General features: G+C 48.3%; 1 protein-coding gene across 3 annotated transcripts in view; it reads right to left on the bottom strand.

The window, feature by feature from the left end:
- The window catches only part of RTTN (rotatin), an 891,871-nt gene that overhangs the window by 656,715 nt on the left and 217,175 nt on the right, over positions 1-17,981 (bottom strand). For all 3 annotated transcript variants that reach the window (XM_078687523.1, XM_078687524.1, XM_078687525.1), the window contains 2 exons: positions 12,879-13,047; positions 973-1,154 (listed from right to left, as the gene is read on the bottom strand). In XM_078687523.1, coding sequence (XP_078543649.1) covers positions 973-1,154; positions 12,879-13,047 — 351 coding nt within the window. The remainder of the gene's footprint in view (positions 1-972; positions 1,155-12,878; positions 13,048-17,981) is intronic.

The following is a 17,981-nucleotide window of genomic DNA, read 5'->3' as shown; positions in this document are numbered from 1 at the left end:
TTAGTAAGTATAGATGGGGTTTAGTGCTGGGTAGGAAGGTTTTAGTGTAGAAATCTTCAGAATTAAAAGCATGTTTTAACTATGGTTCTCAGATCTTTTTCATGAATAATTTCTCTTTCAGTTACATGACCTAAGATTGATTGATCTTTTTATTTAGAGAATAATGGATTTAATGTGAACCTGAATTGTCTCTTCATGACGTTTATTAACAGTTTGTCTTGATTTATTTGCTGAATAAATGGCAATGTTCAGTGAGAATTAACAATAACAGAATAGATGCTAATTTTCTTTTATGCAAATGAATTACATAAAATCTTTTAAATGATTTCAGGTGTTCTTGATTCTTTTAGAGTCAATTAATTATGCAAATCAATGTATTGTTGTAGTGAGGTTAAGCCGGTCTTGACAATCACCATCAACTTACTCAACTAATTGGTCCATCGACCTAATTGGCGGGGTACATTGATGCATAGATTAGTTTAATAGAATTATTGATGAAAACAAATGTTGGTGTTACAAATCTGTGCTTAAAGGTATCCTGTCATAGGAGAGAATTCACTCAACCCATTTTTTATATATATTTGCAAGGGTCTGGGGTAAAGTGTGTGTGTCTAGGTGTGTTGTACTTCGGTGTGATGGGCCCCACCGGAGTGACCTGGACCCTGGTTGGTGATATTTCTGGGTGAGCGCTGCATCAGGGCTCACCCAGAAATATCACCAACCCAGAGTGAGAGTGAAGATAAGTGTAACATGAAGGAGTGGATCTTTCCCCATTACGCATGAACCCGTCATTCCAAAAAGTCATGAATATGGTTTTATATTCTAGTACATTTTCACACAAGGTAATACTGTGAATAAACAATGAGCATACCAAACAAATAACTTGCCTCTGTGTTTCAATGGAAGATGCATAAAGACATTTTTTCTGGGCCCAGCATCGACAATAAAGGCACATTCTTTCCCATTCCTCACCTGTTCTGAGAAGAGGTACAGCAAATTCCAGCAGGGAAACACAGAACTGAGGAAGGCTAAGTTGCTGGAATTGCAGTTCCAACATGTCTTCATTTTCTATCATCTGCATGTCGATGTGGCCCATATTTAGCGGAGAAGCAGTGGATGTTCCGGAGTTTACTTGTGGTTGGTGGCTGCTTCCACTAACAAAAAAAAGAGAGAAACAAAATACTTAATGTTAACGTTAAGTACCAGCTCCAAGCAACTGGAATACAGAAAAACATGACTGTTTGAAGGCATGTCCTAAAAAAGTTACTGCTAGTAATCTCCTTGCACAACCCACCATGACCAGCGAGGACCATGCTCAGTCCATTTATTGTTCATTCATTGGAGAACCATGGGCTTCTTATATTTGTTGTACAGTTGTTTTTTTGCCATGTGAAACTAAGTCCATTGTCGGACTTTAGAACAGCTCTGTTTCAGCTGCTCAACGAAGTGTTTATGTCTTTAGAGATGTAGGAATCTTTTATGATGTTAGTAAGTTCCATCGACCACTCGAGATCATAAGCACATCTCAGGTGCTTTATCGTTAAGAGTGACAGAAGGTGAATGTGCCTTGGAGAGATGGAAGGAAGAGTGAATAACAAGTGGAAGTAATAAGTGATCAGACCAATCGATGTGAAGTCTACCCTTGTGCATTTATGATATAAAAAGATGGGGATTTCCCCTTTACAATGGGTGGGGCAATTGGAGACTTGAAGGAGTCTGTGTTTAGACAGCATTTCTTTTAGTGCATGAGCATAGCTATCTGATAGACTAATCCAATAAATAATATATTCTCAGAGGTAAACATTTTGTCATGCTGGTAATCGTTGTCAGTTACAAAATTAGTTAAGTCCATAATGAAACCTTCATTGGCCCTTGGTGGGTCATATACTAAATAAAAGTAGGTAGATGCTTTTAGAGTCAGTGTGCAGGCAACTGAGAAGACTTTAAATGACTCAAATTGTAGTGGGAATTTTGACACACTGCAACTAGTCACCCCATGACCAATGTTTTTTTCCCTGTCTGGGTCAATATGTTGTAACCAGGTGGTACTAGGGGGTCTATGACGTGCTACAAGTGAGGACTCCATCACTTCTCACTTAGGAAGAGGAAATCTACATTCATGTTTGATATAGTGTTGGTGATAGAGATTTGGTGTGCTTTAGCAGACCAGCAGATGAGTAATCTCCCTTTTAGCGTGTGCATAGTAATTGGTTTAGTCAGATTACATTGTTAATCTTTGAAAAAGTATTTGAAGTTAGCGTGATTCCTAACTTTGGGAAAGCGCATTGTAGAAGATATCACATCACCTCTGATAGTAGGTATTGGGGAGTTGAATGAACTCATAATGGAAGAGACTGGTAACTGTAATATGCTCACAATGAAGAATGGAGCAATGTGATAACAGCTTGGCAATTCAGTGAAATTTTACTTGCAGTTGTAAGTGAAATGTAAATAATGCAGTCTGATTAGATGAAGGGCTTCTGAAGAAAAAGAAAGGGTTGCTATTAGAACTTTAGCCATAACATATGACGCTTAGACTTGAGTGATAATGTTCTAATATGTTTGGAATAAGCCATGTTGATTACTGACGATTTAATTTGGCAGGTTAGAGGTCTTCCCAAATTGGCTTCACATGCAGTTTCCTGTTCGTACTAGGCATTCTAGGGCATCTATAAGAAATGTATTTCCCCGTCTGTGACACAGTCTTCATTCTTGACTCCAATAGCATTCACTTCCATTTTCTTCAAATTACTTTTCTTGATTTCATCCACAGATGCCATTGTGTGTTCTACCCTATTAGCAGCTACTACAACGTCACTGAAAAGAGATCTATCCTTCATCCACATCTATCCCTTACATTAGCACTGATGCAACAACAACTGATCTGAGATAGATTCAACAATTAACATCCCACTTGTAAGCTGGCAACTTTCTTAGGGAAGTTGCATACTCCTCCACTGTCTCACCCTCATCCAGAACTCTATCCCAAATGATACCTTTCAAATATCATACTTATATGGGGTGGATAATCTAAGTCCAGCTTCTTTAAATAGATGTCATATTCATTTAGACAATGTGCTTGTAAGATCTCTAAAACTCCTTGCCGTTCAGCCCGTAAACTGTTAATCAGAAGTGCTCGTTTTTTCAGCCTCTAAATTTGCCCCAGAAACTCTTGCATAATTCTGGAACATCTTTATCCAATTGCTCCTTCTTAATGGTGGCTCTCTTGGACGGCTGAGCAAAAAAGGTTGTGGTGTTTCATTTTGCATTTCGATTTGCAGTATGAGAATGATCCAGATTACAATAAAATTAGAGTTTAAATGTAAACTATCATTAGTAAAAGTACATTCTATGATATGTAATTAGTTAAATACAAGCCAATTAAGTGACAATACTCCTTAAAAAGTGGACTGTGATAATGCACATTTGATCCCTTCTCCTCCTTTATAAGTCAATTGTTGATTATTTATTCTTTTCAAAGTTTCCAGCTTTTGTCAAGGGGAAAACGTGTGTCTGCCTGTCATTGTAGGTTTTAACTGGCGAAAACATCCCTTTAATAAAACAGGTAATGTAATTTTTTAGTGTGCCTGGTATACCTGGACTGGTAATAAGTAATACAACATCTATTTTCTTGTTACAATCTTACAGCGCAGACAACTATGCAGGGTAGTTAGTTAAAAGTAAGCTTCACGAGAAAGTGGCAATAGGGCTTTGGGAGCGGCGGCCGACCAGCGGGAGGCCTGCTCCTCCCGGGGGGTTTTGGGGCCAGGGGGGTGGGTGAGCAGCCAGCACCGTAAGAGGGCTGGTTGGGCTGATATAGTAGACTTGGGCTGGAGTGGGCTGGTGTTGGGCTAGCTTTGGGCTGGTTCTATATATAACCGGCCATCTTAGGGCACTAGCCACCATTTCGGTGGCAGTGACCCAGCAGCCGGACAGGGTGGTTCTGTGGGTGCCTTTTCTCCTTTTTTCTGTGGGTGCCTTTGCCTTTGGTACCTTTTATTGGTCTTTGGGCTCTCAGTGCTTTGCTGTTTGTTGGCTCCTTGGTGTTTCTGTGGCGTGGCGAGCATAGCGAGCGACTGCGGGGTACTCCGGCGCAGTCTGGGAGCGGTTATCTCCCCGTGTGGGCTTGTGGTTGGGGCGGCCTGCAAGGGGTCGTGGTGATCGTCGGCGGGAGGAGCGGTGCAGAGTGTGCCTCACGCAGTGTGCCGGCCGGTGGACGTACTTGCAGGAAAGGCGCGGCTGGATTATCCTCGCGTGGTAGAGGCCCTCAGCCTTTTGGACGATGCGGGCCACATGGACATCGTGCGGCCCGAAGTTAAGGTAAGGCCGGTGCGTGGCTAGCGATGCCACGGCGGCGGTACTGGCCCCTGAACCGCCACGGCTGCATGGAGGCGGAGGGAGGGGGGCAGGGACGGGGATGGAGTGCGCCCAGCAGCTGTAGCGGTACATGGAAAGCGGCGGGTTCGGGGGGAGGTGAGGCGCGGCTATCAGGCTGGTTTTGGAATTTGCAGTGGGGGCGGAGGGAGGGATAAGTGGAAAACGGGCAGGAGGGGTGCTGCTAGAGGGGGGGCGGGGCTCGGCGGGGGGGCGGGCACAGAGGTGGTGCACGTTCGGCTGGCAGGGAGCTGGTGGAGTAAGGGGGGAGGGCCCCTACACCGGTAAGCGACGGTGGGGCGTCTACTGATTGAAGATTCAGGGGAAGAGGAGGGGACCCGGGGGGCCAGGGGGAGCTGTGCAGGGGAGGGGTAAGCTTCAGGTCGGGATGGGAGTATGGTGAGACCCAGCAGGCTGCAGTCTCCGAGGGTGGTTGCAGGGGAATGGAGCTGGGTTTCGGGTGTGGGGGGTTTGAGCTGGGTGAGGGGTATCTGGGGGGTGTTGGATTGGGGAGTGGGGGTGGCGGTTTGGGGGTCACGGCGACAGCGTTGCACGGGGGGTTCGGGAGTAGTGGGGGGTAGGGCCATGGGAATGGGGTCCGAAGGGGGGCCGTTTGGGTCCGGTCGGGGGTGCGGGGCTTGTGGGAGTGAGGGTGAAGGCAGGTCGGTGCGCCGGGAGATGGAGTCATTGGAGTGGAGCGACAGAGAGGGGGAACACAGTGGTTGGGCGGGTGGGAGGGGAGGCTTGATGGGCTCGGGGGGCTTGGCGAAGGGGTGGTAGGATCGTCCAGCGCGGAGGGGAGGTCACTCGGTGGCAGTGGGTCGGGGTGTGCGTGGGGGATCGGGTGGGGCGGAGATCCATTTTTACCCCGGCATGCTGAACTCCACCTCTTTTTCCCAACAGGAACGTGTGTCAAGGTGCTCGGGAGAGAAGCATACGGCTCCACTCCACCGAGGGGATGGGCCGGATCTGCCTTGTACGGGCGGTCGCGCTCCACTGAGGGACCAGGCAGTGAAGCACAATGGGAGGCGAGGCGGTAGGTCCCCGCCAGCCCCACCCCGAAGAGTCGAGACGGCCACCGGGGGACGGGGGCGGAGGTCCGGAGGTGCGGAGCTGAATACGGAGGAATATCAGGCGGAGGGGAGGAGGGAGAATGTGGATTTGGGGAACCTGCTGCGTACCTGTAGGGAAAAGGCGGGATTGAGCAGGTTGGAGCCCATGGGGGGGCCTGGGACTTGATTTGGTGGAGGTTCCTGGTGTGGACCAGGGGGGTGAGATGGAGCAGCTGGAATATGAGGAGGGGGAGATCCGGGAAGGAAGGGGGGAAGGAAGGGGGGAAGGAAGGGAGGAGGGGAGGGGGGGAGCGGTGTAACGAGGTTGCTAGTAATGCAGGAACACCCACAATGCGGAATGGCGAGAGTGACGGTCCCCCTGCTCCACTGGTTAGGCGGCAGGATCCAGTGCGGACACCGGCCTTGACGCCAGGTAAGGACGGTGGCGGAGTGCGGCGGACCCCTTCGAGTGAATGTGTCAGTGGGGACTGATGCCAGAGGGGGAGAGGCGGGGTGCGCCTTAGCAAGGGGAAGTATGTGAAGAACACGGGGGTGGGCCCAGATCAGGCAGGCGTCGGTGGGTCCGGGGACGGTACGGCGGACAGAGTGGGTGTTGGGGGTGCCAGGGTGGTGAAGACGGGCGACGGAGCCAACGGGGGCAAGGTGGGGAAGGAGAGCTGTGATGTTCTGTTGCGCAAGCTTCCCTATATGGGTATTACAAAGCCACTAGGGGCGCACCTATCGCTGGTGACGAAGGAGAACATTTTGAAAGGGGAATATGTGGAGATCCTGAAACTCCTTCACAGGGAGATAATGGCAAAGGAAGGGTCGAAGGAGGAGGAGCAGGAGCTGGCTAGGCCACCCAAGGTGCCTCTGACCATTGACAACTGGTGCCAGCGTGTACTGCGAAAAGTAGCTTTTCAAATATATGGATGTGATCAGGTGATCTGGGAAAAGGCTCATACGCCGGTTAGGCTGGAGCGTCTCGAGCCCCTCCTGGCGTCTTAACCGCGGACTGAAGATGTGGCCACGTTACAACGGTGTTTTCGAGAGGGTTTCCGGCTGGGGTACGAGGGTCCGCGGATCACCAGCTGGGCGGAGAATTTTAAATCCGTCAATGCACACAAAGCGGTGGCGCGGGAGAAGTTGTTCAAAGAGGTGCGGAAGGGGTGGACGGCGGGCCCCTTTCAGGACGCACCCATTCAAGATTTGATTATATCTCCTATTGGCGTGGTACCCAAGAAGGAGCCAGGTCAATTCCACCTGATACAACACTTTTTCCCAGCGCACAGGCTCTGACACGATGATGCACTATCTGGATGACTTCTTCTTGGTGGGACGGCCTGGTTCGGCGGACTGCCAGCAGCAGTTGGACGGTTTTACGGAACTCATGGGTTACCTGGGTGCGACCCTGGTGCCGGAGAAGACAAAGGGTCCAAGTACAGTGCTGTAATTTTTGGGCATAGAGCTCGACTCAGAGGCGATGAAAGGAAGCCTGCCGGAGGAGAAGAGGGTGCAGATGTTGGCGTTGGTGGGCGGCATGTTGGCAAAACGTAAAGTGACAGTGTGGGAGGTTCAGGTGTTGCTGGGACATTTGAACTTTGCATGCCGGGTTGTGAGGGCAGGCCGTACTTTCTGCAGACGGCTAGGTCTTGCGCTGTCCGGTTTGACTCTGCCACATCATCATTTGCGCAGGTGGTGCAGTTTATGCTGAGCTTGATGGATAAGGGGTTGTCGAAAGTGACGATCGCGGGTAAGTTGTCGGCCGTGGCTTTCATGGGGAAGTTATGGTGGGGTTACGCACCGTCGGCGGGGGAACTGGGGGCGTTTCTCTTGGAAGGTTGGGCGTGGGAGAAGGGTGCCAGGGTTAGTCAGCGCTGGCCCATTACGGAGGGCATGCTCAAGGGCTTGTTACGGATGTTGCCGACGATTTGCCACAACCGGGGGGAGACCATATTGTTTTCCACGCTCATGTCATGGATGTATTTTGGAGCCTTTAGGGTTTCAGAATTGGTGAGGCTAAAGGGTCGGACAGGGATTCTTTGGGGGGGGGGGGTGGACCTGAGGGCTCGGGAGGTGGCGGTGCGATTGCGGCATTCAAAGACTGACCAGCCGGGTGTGGGAAATTGGGTGGTGATGGGACTGGTGGGGTCAAGGGCGATTTGCCCGGCGGCATGGGGAAGGCTGCTGGCGTCCAGACGGCGTGAGATGTCGGGAGAAGTAGTTGACCGGGTTGACAAGGGCAGGGTGACGGCGGCTCAGTTGCTGTGGGTTCTGCGGCACGCCCTACGCGACATGGGTGAGGACCCGAAGGCTTTTGGGACGCATTCTTTCCGGATTGGAGCGACGACGGAAGCGGTAAGACAGAGTTGGGGTAAGAGGAGCTCATGCGTCTAGGGCGTTGGAAGTCGGATTGTTACAAGACGTATGTCCAGGAGCAGCAGTTCTGGAGATATTCATTATAGGACATTCATTTGTAAAGCAAGAGGAGAGGGCTGAGTGGGATAAACAGCGGAGCTTGAACCTGGAGTTGGACCCGAGGTTATTTAATTGTCAATGGCAAGGGAAAGGGGGCATGAGATGGCATGAACTACTGCCGGCTTTGAACAAAGTTGTCAGGGGGGGGTGCCCGGATGTGGTTATCATTCACCGGGGGGAGAACTATTTGGTCCAGTGCAAGGGGATAGCTTTAGTAAAACAGATGAAGAGGGACTTGTTGGAAATACGGCGCATGTGGTCTGGGTGCCATGTGATATGGTCAGAGTTTGTCCCAAGTCGGGTTTGGAGGGGAGCTGAGAGGCCGGCGGCCATAGATAGGACAGGTAGGAAAATCAACAGGGAGATGAGGGTTTTCTGTGAGAAGGATGGTATGGGTAGGATAGAGCATCCGGAGCTAAGGTATGGGGCAGTATACTTCTTTAGGGAGGACGGTGTTCACCTCTCTAGGTATGGGATGGAACTATACATTGTTCAGTTGAAGGAGGCGCTGGATAAAGCGAAAGGGGTTCGCAGGTATCCAAAGACTCAGGAGGCCTGGGGGGGGGGGTCGTTTGAAAGTCATCAAGACGACTTTCGAGTGCCGGTTTTCCTAAGTACTGGGGGAATTTTAGGAGGTCTGGTTTTACCGGGGGGGGGTACAAGAAGTTATTTAGCTAGGTAGAGAGGCAAGTTGAAAATTGCAAATTGGTTTTCTGTTTGTTGTTGGGTGGAGCCATGTTTAGGGGAGGGGTGGGGGGGTGGGGGGGTTTGTTAGGAAAAATATATTTAGCGAGGTTTAGTTTTGTACGGCACAGGCCAAGGGAATGTTTTTTGTAAGGTGCACCTGCTTCCAATAAAGCGGCTTTTGACACACCATCAAGCGAGTCTGTGGTCGGTGCTGCCCCCCCCCTCCCTGGTGGGCCCCAATAGGGATCTGGGAGGGGCGGCCGACCAGCGGGAGGCCTGCTCCTCCCGGGGGGTTTTGGGGCCGGGGGGGGTGGGAGCAGCTAGCACCGTGAAGAGGGCTGGTTGGGCTGATTTAGTAGCCTTGGGCTGGGGTGGGCTGCTGTTGGGCTAGCTTTGGGCTGGTTCACTATATAACCGGACATCTTAGGGCACTAGCCACCATTTCGGTGGCAGTGACCCAGCATCCAGACAGGTGGTTCTGTGGGTGCCTTATCCTTTTTTACCTCCCGCCCTCCCTTTGTTTTTGGATAATTTTGTTTTTCTTGCAAAGTTTGCGGTATAGTGGTTGGGTGAGATGCTGCAAATTGGAAGTGTTTTCTTGGGAGCCGGTGCATCAGAGGGGGTTTACTGTACGGGGTCTTGTCGATGGAACAGGTGCTGGTGTGTTGTTCGGTTTTTTTGGGTGGCTGTTTTTCTAAGTACTGGGGGATTTTTGGAAGGTATGGTTTTACCGTGGGGGAGGGAATAAGTACAAGAAGTTATTTAGCTAGGTAGAGAGGCAAGTTGAAAATTGCAAATTGGTTTTATGTTTGTTGTTGGGGGGGGGGGACCATGTTTAGGGGAGGTGGTGGGGGATTTGTTAGGTTTAGTTTTGTATGGCACAGGCCAAGGGAATGTTTTTTGTAAGGTGCACCTGCTTCCAATAAAGCGGCATTTGACACACCATCAAGCGAGTCTGTGGTCGGTGCTGCCCCCCCTCCCTGGTGGGCCCCAAAACAGTGTTGCCAGAAGCATTTAGCAACACACTGACCACCAAAAGGTGGTTTGGCTGATACACACAAATTTACATTTAGCCTGCCATTCGTGCTACTACTGGAAATGTAAAAGGTTACAGGCTCCTAGAAAGTCTTCAGTTTTTTGATTTAGTAGTGAACTTTGGGTGACTAGACTTACTGTGAAAGGCAGGAGACACTAATATTGCAACACAAGAACTTAACAGAAGTGTTTCAGTGACTGCTTGCAGTCGGCCAAGGAGAGAAAATGAAGCTCAAACACATCTGCCGCGGTTCCTAAAGTTGAGAATTTGCGATGCATTAACTCCAAAATGTCACAGTTCTACAGATAAGATGACATAAATCTTGTCTCGTCCTTTGTGCTAGATTACAACTTCTGCTGTTCTGAGTCAGATTTTCAGAACCACAATTGTATAGTGTGCTAAGATGTGTTGCAATTACAACACCATAATAGATCGTGATTATATCACAATGTTAAGGAGGATATATCAAGTCTTGTGATGCTATTACAGTGCACAATTTTGAGGACCCATGAGACCTCACCCACCACTTCAGCAGAGTCCTTTGAGTAGCCTTTGAAACTGTGCACATAACAGGTGTCAGTAGTTCAATTTTCCAAAACCAAAAGCCCAAAATAGCATGTTCTTTTGTCCTTCATACGTAAATTCTTGGACCCCTATTATAATAGGCAGTGGAGTCTGAAGTAGCTTGCTTACTTGCCTCTGGCGACTACTGAAAATAGTGCAAAACAGTTTGGGATGTCTGATGATCGAGAGTTGTATTTAGGCACACTAAATGTCCTTTCAACAGGAGGGCCAATGGAAAAATAGTGGTGCTAACCTACAAATGCAAACACAGTAAAACATAAGAAAACACAACTGTAGGAATGTAGGATCTTTCTGGCACAGTGATCCCCACTTTTTGCCTGGTGTCAGTGTGTTTTGACTGTAGTACACTGGGATCCTGCTAATCAGTAGCCCAGGCAAACTGTGTCTGCAGGTCTGCCATTGCAGCCTGCATAAAATGGTGCATGCACCTTTCACCGCAGATATAAGGTTTCTCCATCACTGCACTTAAAACCTGTAAGTCACCTCTCTAAGGTAGGCCTTACAGCCACAGGCAGGGTGCATGGTTCTAAGGATGAGGGTGCCCCTGCAGGAGCAGAGACACCCATACAAACCCCAGCCCATTCTCTGGGTGTTTTAAGTGTGAGGAAACCAATTTAAGGTATGTAGTGCACAATGGCCAAGTCAAGATGTCCAACTACATAATTGCGTCACCCAAAACGGTCATGTTTGATATAAAAAAAATTGGAATCATGCCATTACACCGATTTCGGTGCTAGTGGCATGATCCCATGTACTAGGGTGCTCCTTAAAGACCCCACCCATGTCTACCTGTGTAGCCTTGTAGGGTCTGCGTGCAAGCCAGTGCTCCTGCCGACCCCAGACACAGTTCTGCCCGCCTGCTGCTGAGCTTAAATCGAGCAGGGGAAAGCAGAACAAAGGATTTCCTGCAGAGGAGATCTCCTTAGGAAATAGGTGTGTTAGGCTAGGGTGGGGGTGCATCCGAGCACCTCCAAACTGCTTTGAACAGCACATTTGGTGCCCTTCTTGCATAAACCAGTTTGCACTAGTCCAGGAGCCCTTGGCAACCGCTCTGTGCAAACCTACACAAACAACAGGGGAGTGACCACCCCCTTGTCCAGCTCCTACCCTGGGATGTGCCCAGACCTCCAGGTGGCTACATGATCCTGCCATCTTGAAACTTATATGGGTAGAGGCCCTTGGAAGCATCTTTCTGGGCAGTCCTCTTGAGTAGCATCCTTGACACCCCATCCCCCCCCGGTAGGTGGGTCAATGCATCCCCTTTCCTGGGCTCCCCTGAGGGTGGATCCTTAGATTTGTCCAGACTTCCTCTTCAAGAACAGACTGGCTGCATCTAAAGACTCTTCTGCTGTTGGACAGCAAATGCTGCTGCTGGACAGCAAACTCTGCTGCTGGACTGAGACAGGATCAAGATAAAGACTGCTGCTGGTAGTGCGGCTCATACAGCAACTTCGTCTCCGTGCTCTTCCAACTTCAGCAATATTTGTGGCTGTGCATCCTCTTGAGTTTCCCACGACTCTGCCTGCATCAAGATAGCAAGAAGGAATCTCCCTTGGATAAAGGAGTCACTCCCCTGCATCCGCAGGTACCTCAATGACGACGACCGACTTGTGGATCCTGCTACCCCACAAACATCTCCCAGCTCCACAACACAGGTGGTGGTTTGTTGGCTCTCCAGAGGCCTGACCAGTATTCCCTGCAACTTGGGAGACTGTAATCCCTCTCCAGCCGACTGGAACCGCATCCCTGAGCACAGCGTCTGTTTGCCATTGCCAAGGCTTGTTGTCTCTCCTGACCAAAGATCTTCTAGACCCAGTCTCAAGCACCACAAAGCACCACAAGAGACTTTCTCCCTGCTTCTCGAGCAACATGGACATCCATCTTCGGTGTGTGGCCGACGCCTCCCTGTGACTATCTGTGCCTGCTGCCAGAGGGTCCTCCAGGGGTCTCCATCGATTCCTGCTGTCTGAGGCCCGCCCCTCCTTTTCCCTTGCCGGGTGAGTCCCACAGACCTTACTGGTCTGCAACTAAGCATTGCTTTCTGCAACATGTCTGTTGCGTTTTGCCGAGGCTTGGAGATGCCGCTGAGCTCTTAGCCTGGGCCGTTTTTCAGGCGATTTAGGGACAGGGTCGATTTTGCAGCTATGCTGCAAAAACGGCCCTGTAACAAAAACGGTCCCCAGGGGCCCAAAACCGGCCCCCACCCGTGCGGCACACCGGGGGATTGCCCGGTGCCCACTATGGCCAGTCCGGCCCTGGGTCCATGTGTTCTATGAGCTTTGGTTATCAATGACTACTACAACTACCACTAAGGGTTTCCTGGGCTCAGCAAAGGCTGCCTCATCAATACGTGTACACCATATAGTGAGACAGCCCGCTGTAACGACTATGAGTCAGTGTTGAGAGGCTGTAGTTACCTTTCCAAATTCCCTCTGCAAACTATTTGAAGGACTAGGTAGCATTCTGAAGTTGAAAGGTACACATACATTTTAATTCCAATAAATACATTGGAATTCTGACTTCAGTTCCCATTAAAACGATATTAGAAAAATGTTCTCCAAATCACTTAAGGCAAGACAAGTGGCTGTGCATGCGACCACACACAAACACAACTGCAAGCAAATATAAATGTGCCAATCTTTGTACCAACAATCAATGTGACTGACCTGGAAGATGCATCATCCCAATCCTGGCCATCCCCTCGCAGTCTTTGCCCTGTTCGTCCAATCACTGAAGGGCGAGGACTACAACTACTTCCGGGGGATGGATTCTGAGAATGAGGAACAGCTTGTGCTTCTGGTCCATATGATACAGAAGAGTTCTGGGAAACATTATCTGGTGACAAACAGAACAAGATGCTATCACAGTTGGAAATTTAAATTGCAATCGCCACAACGTCCATTTCCCATATTGCCTCACAGACTACATGCAACTATTGCTTTAAACATGGAAACAATTCTCCTAATGTCATGATATTTCAAGTATGTTTTTACTTTACTGCACACATTTTAGAACTTGCATTCTTGTTTTAGGTAAATACATTTGATAAAACAAATACAATTGAAAAAGTTGCATGGCTTAATCATACAAGCAGTTGGTATAATATGGTATTTATTACCATTTTTGTGGGGGGAGAGGGGTCTCATGACTTGTTCGAGGCTTTGCCTCTTGTGAATCATGACACCCTTCCCCACAACCAACAACTGCAATAAATCTTTAAATACAGACCTGTATCGATAAAATGATTGATTGTTTTTTAATGAAGAAAATGCAGTGGTAGAAAAACCCACATTTCACAGGGACCTGTGAAATATGAAAACTATTTTACGGGCTGCTGTGAAATAATGTTGTCATCACAAACCGCTATGCAGATCTTTAACAGTGCTTGGGCCACTAGGATTATTAGACAATGGAGGACCAAATAATGCTGCAGATATTCTAAATGATTAAGCAGCAGCAACATTCAAATTATGTGACATTACCCAACACATTTTTGGCAATATTGTGATCTACTTCAGCCAGAAACAATATGTTTTTTAAATCTGCAAAATATGTGGCAAATTGGGTTATATGTTAAACAGTGCATCGACAGAATACAATTCAACTGGCATCGACTACTGACCATTACCTCATCAACAATCTATTCATGAAAGGTAAATACAATCGAAACATTCTCATTCCAATTAGTCCCCATATTTAGCTATACTTTGAACAGAATAGCTTCAAAAACCACTCACTTTTACAGACAGATTTATTTTTTATAATGCATATGGGTTTTGTTTTAATTCTACAATCCTAAGTACGTAATGATGCATTGCGCTCTTCTGTCTACTGCACAGTCTAAGCGTATAGCCCCACTTTTTCACTTACTATGTTCAAGAAACAATTCCTATTGTCTCATAGATTCCATTCTAGAATCTGCTGGCAGAAGATAACAATGGCCATTGTCACAAACCTTAGTTATCAAGATTCAATTTCATCGCACAGGTTTAGTCCATTGTTTCTGGATATGGTTGCATAATTTTGATAAGAATTACTGCACATTAAAAAGAGAAAGGCATAGAAGATGCGTGCAGGTCTCCTGTGTGTGATATGCTATTTATTACCATTGTTAAGGGAGGGGAAGGGTAATATGACCCACTCGAGGATTCACTTCTCATTAACCATGGCCCCTCTGTGCACGTACAACAATGGGGGAAAACTGCACAGGCCGTCCCGCTGCGTGGGGAAAGCGGCACTTTGGCGGCAGGGGGACTATATCACAGAGCATTCTCAGGGCCCCAGGAGGAAGTCCCTGCACCGACACCAGATGCCCCTCGTTGTTTTTGCGCTATATGGCGTAGCACAGGACGCTTGCGGGATGCGCCCGGGCCAAGGGCTAGCCTATCCAGAGACAGGAAGAGGCAGGGCAAGGCCACCCCTCTTGGCTCCGCAGTTTGATTGCAACAGGTCTCCCACTGTGAAAAGGTACTGTTTTGTTTCTATATTCCAGACCCTGGCTTGGGCATTCACACCTCATGCCCTTGCTGTTTCTTTCCTGAGACCAGGCTACCTACACTATCGCACCTCGTATGGCAGGTGATTACCGGGTTGATCACATTGGCCTCTCTGCATCCTGATATTGGAAGGGACCAGGCTCGCAACGCCCATAGGGTTGTGTGTCTCAGTTCGAGCTGCTGTGGGCTCGGCTGGGCAGTGTCTGGAGTCTTATCTCCAGCATCTAAGTTTTTCACAGGTCTTTAAAGACATTTGCATTATTTACATACATTTGTAAACTAGTTAACAAGGCTTAGTTTTTATCTGGTTCCAGTACCCCCTGCGCCCCCACTCTGCCTATTCCTTACATATGTATTTTACTTTTACTGTTAGTGTGAGAATGCATTTCATGAAAAGGAATATAAAGTAGGGTTGTCAAAAGAAAAATTCCAGCCATTTGTTGTTTAAAAAGCCTGCAAAGGCGTGGTCTTCACAGTAACTAGGGTTATAAATAAAATAGTAAGTATTAATTTGTAATGTGACTTTTCTGTCTTTGTTCCCGTTAATTATCGGTCATTGACCATTGAGGCAGCCCTAGAACACAATTAAAAGTGCTTTCTATTCATATTTGCTGTTCCAAGTATGCACAGATAAGTGCTGAAAATAGTCTTTAGGTGACTGCTTATTTTTGTACGGTCTGGGGACATCAATAGAATGAGCTGGCAACCCTAATCACAAGACTGGAAGTTTGTTGCTGGATGTGCACAATATTTATTTCCTCCGCCTTCGACCCCTGGACCCTCAATAATGCCATAATAGCAATAGTTTAACTTATAGCTGACACCCTACGCCAGTCCTCAATAACATGCTGAGTTACTTCATACGTCTGGGAATGCACCCTGCATTCAGAAAACTCACTTGTCATTCTCACCCTTCACTTTCACACTCACCCTGCACTCACAGCGATCACAATGCACTCACAGTGACCAAACTGCACATATGCCACTCGCCATGAACTCACACCGTTCTCCCTACACTTACCCTGTGGTCACATCAGCACACCGCTCACCGTGCACTCATAGTGATCACTCTGCACCCATAATGCACTTGCGCTGTTCACCCTGTACCTCACTCAAACAAGCCCATCACTAACCATACATTCATTCGTCCCACTCTGCACTTACATCTGCACCCAAATTCATATGGTCACCTCACTCACCCTGCAGGTCACTTCTCTCACCCTCCTCTCACACTGTTGCATCGCTTACCGTGCACTCCTGTCACCCACAGAGCACACAGGGTTAATGTGTATGCTACAAAGAACATGTGCGATGCAGATTACAGAACTGAGTGGGGATAAACTACAGGTAGCCCTGTCAGAAAGGTGCTATAGAGAGATGAGGTGCATTGTTGGCGAGTGGTAGTGAGGGAACTCATGGAGATAGAGGAAATTGGGGAGGGGGCACCAAAAGAAACTGTTGCACTGTGCACGACCAGTGTTAGGGCCACTCATGGCTGGGAGTCTTAGCCCCCCATCTGAAGTTTGGGTCTAGTTACGCCCCTGGAAGGGACAATTGGAACACAAAAGGCATGATCTCCAACAAAATACTCTCTCCCCTCCTGGAACTATAAACCTGTTTACTGGGCCAGGGATGATCATTAATGTACATTTAAGAGCTCTTGAAGTGGAGCAGGCTTATCTGGTTACTGTGGCCTGGCTATCTTGAAAGCAGTACCGTTAACACTATGGAGAAATGTCTGATTTTGTTGTGTTCAGTAACTGTGTGGCTTTGTAGTCTGTAGTCCTGCCAATCCCTTTCCTATATTTATTTATTTGCCTATTTGTACAAATCTTTTGTGAAGGAAGGGAGGAGTCATTTGCTTAACTGTGCATGCCATAATAAGCAACCAAAAGCTAAAATGGGAAAGAGGAAAGCAATGGATAGCTATCCAGTTCACATGCCCCTGCCAAGGCCACTTGCATAGAGCCATTGGGGTCATTAGTACAGAGATCTCGCTCACTGAACGGCAGCTGTCATTACAGGCAGAGACCATAGCCGAGCTGAGGTCAGACCAAGACACACTTCCTGCCCACACGAGAGCCCGCACTTATGCCATCACGTCTTTCCCTAGGAATGACAGAAACTGAGCCTACAAGTGCCAGTGAGCCACGAACGATCAATGCAGAACAATATAAAGTGAGAGCCAAGAAAGACAGCCTCTAGGCCGTAGAAACAAAGCTGCTGCTTCTTCCCTGGCTCTATCCCGGGCACACCTCAGCAAAAAGATGCATGATATATCATCCATAATGTCCAGAAATGGGGGGGGGGGGTCCGGAAGGAACAGGCAACTCAAGGATGACTACCTACACAAGGTTAAGGGAATTTTAGAAGAGCAACTAACTCCAATTTGCGCCTGCCTAGCAACTATAGAGAGGGAATTGACTGACAATAAAAAGGGGCAGACTCTGCCACACTCAGCCAACCCCATTGCGACCAGTGAGCTTGAAGTCCTGCCGGAATCCAGGAAGAAGGAGCATCCAATATTGTGTGCCCAGGGGCTGCCACCCAACTCATTGTGCCCAGAGAATAGAGTTCTTGCCGAAGCCCCCAGTCGAGGCCAGGGATGGGATGGTCTAGATCGAGACCACAATAGTTCCAATCCCCCCACATTCCCAGGCAGCCTAGGTTGCAGCAAGGAAGAACGTGCTGCTGATAAATTGTCCCGCCCCATCAACCTTAGACCATCCAACCCTAGGGGGAACCCTAAGCTGCCAGTTATAAATCTTCCCCCGGAATAGTTCCATCTGTAGTAGACCTAACAGGAGTCCCCCACCTGAGGAAAGGACAAAGAAAAACATATGATGAACTTCATAACAAAACCCTGGAGTGGCTAGTACAGTTTAGAGTTTTCCCCCTTGTACAATCAAATAACCTATTGCATACTAGCTGAGTGGCGTGGATTGGGCCAGAGAGGGCGGACAGAAATGGTGACTGCATTATCACAAATTTCAGATCCTCATCTCCGGCCTAATGCACACTTAGCCTCGTTGCCAAGTAATGCCAGGAAAATCGTGGGGGTCAACTTTAATTGCCAATTTGAAAAATTAAGTTCAGAGTTTCTGTCTCTCTCAACAGATGAGGACGCTCTACGGCTAGTCCCAGCCCTGGAGATTCCTTCCCCCTCCCCAATCAAGAAATGGACACGACACCCACTGCAGTTAAAATTAATGTGCTCACTTTGAACCAGGGGTTAAGAGCTTGCATCAGTAGAACAGGGACAGGGTCCCACAC

Source organism: Lissotriton helveticus, chromosome 4_1, assembly GCF_964261635.1.
Source record: "Lissotriton helveticus chromosome 4_1, aLisHel1.1, whole genome shotgun sequence".
Taxonomy (NCBI): domain Eukaryota; kingdom Metazoa; phylum Chordata; class Amphibia; order Caudata; family Salamandridae; genus Lissotriton; species Lissotriton helveticus.
Note: the sequence above shows the minus strand (reverse complement) of the source record. Positions and strands in the feature narration are given on the sequence as shown.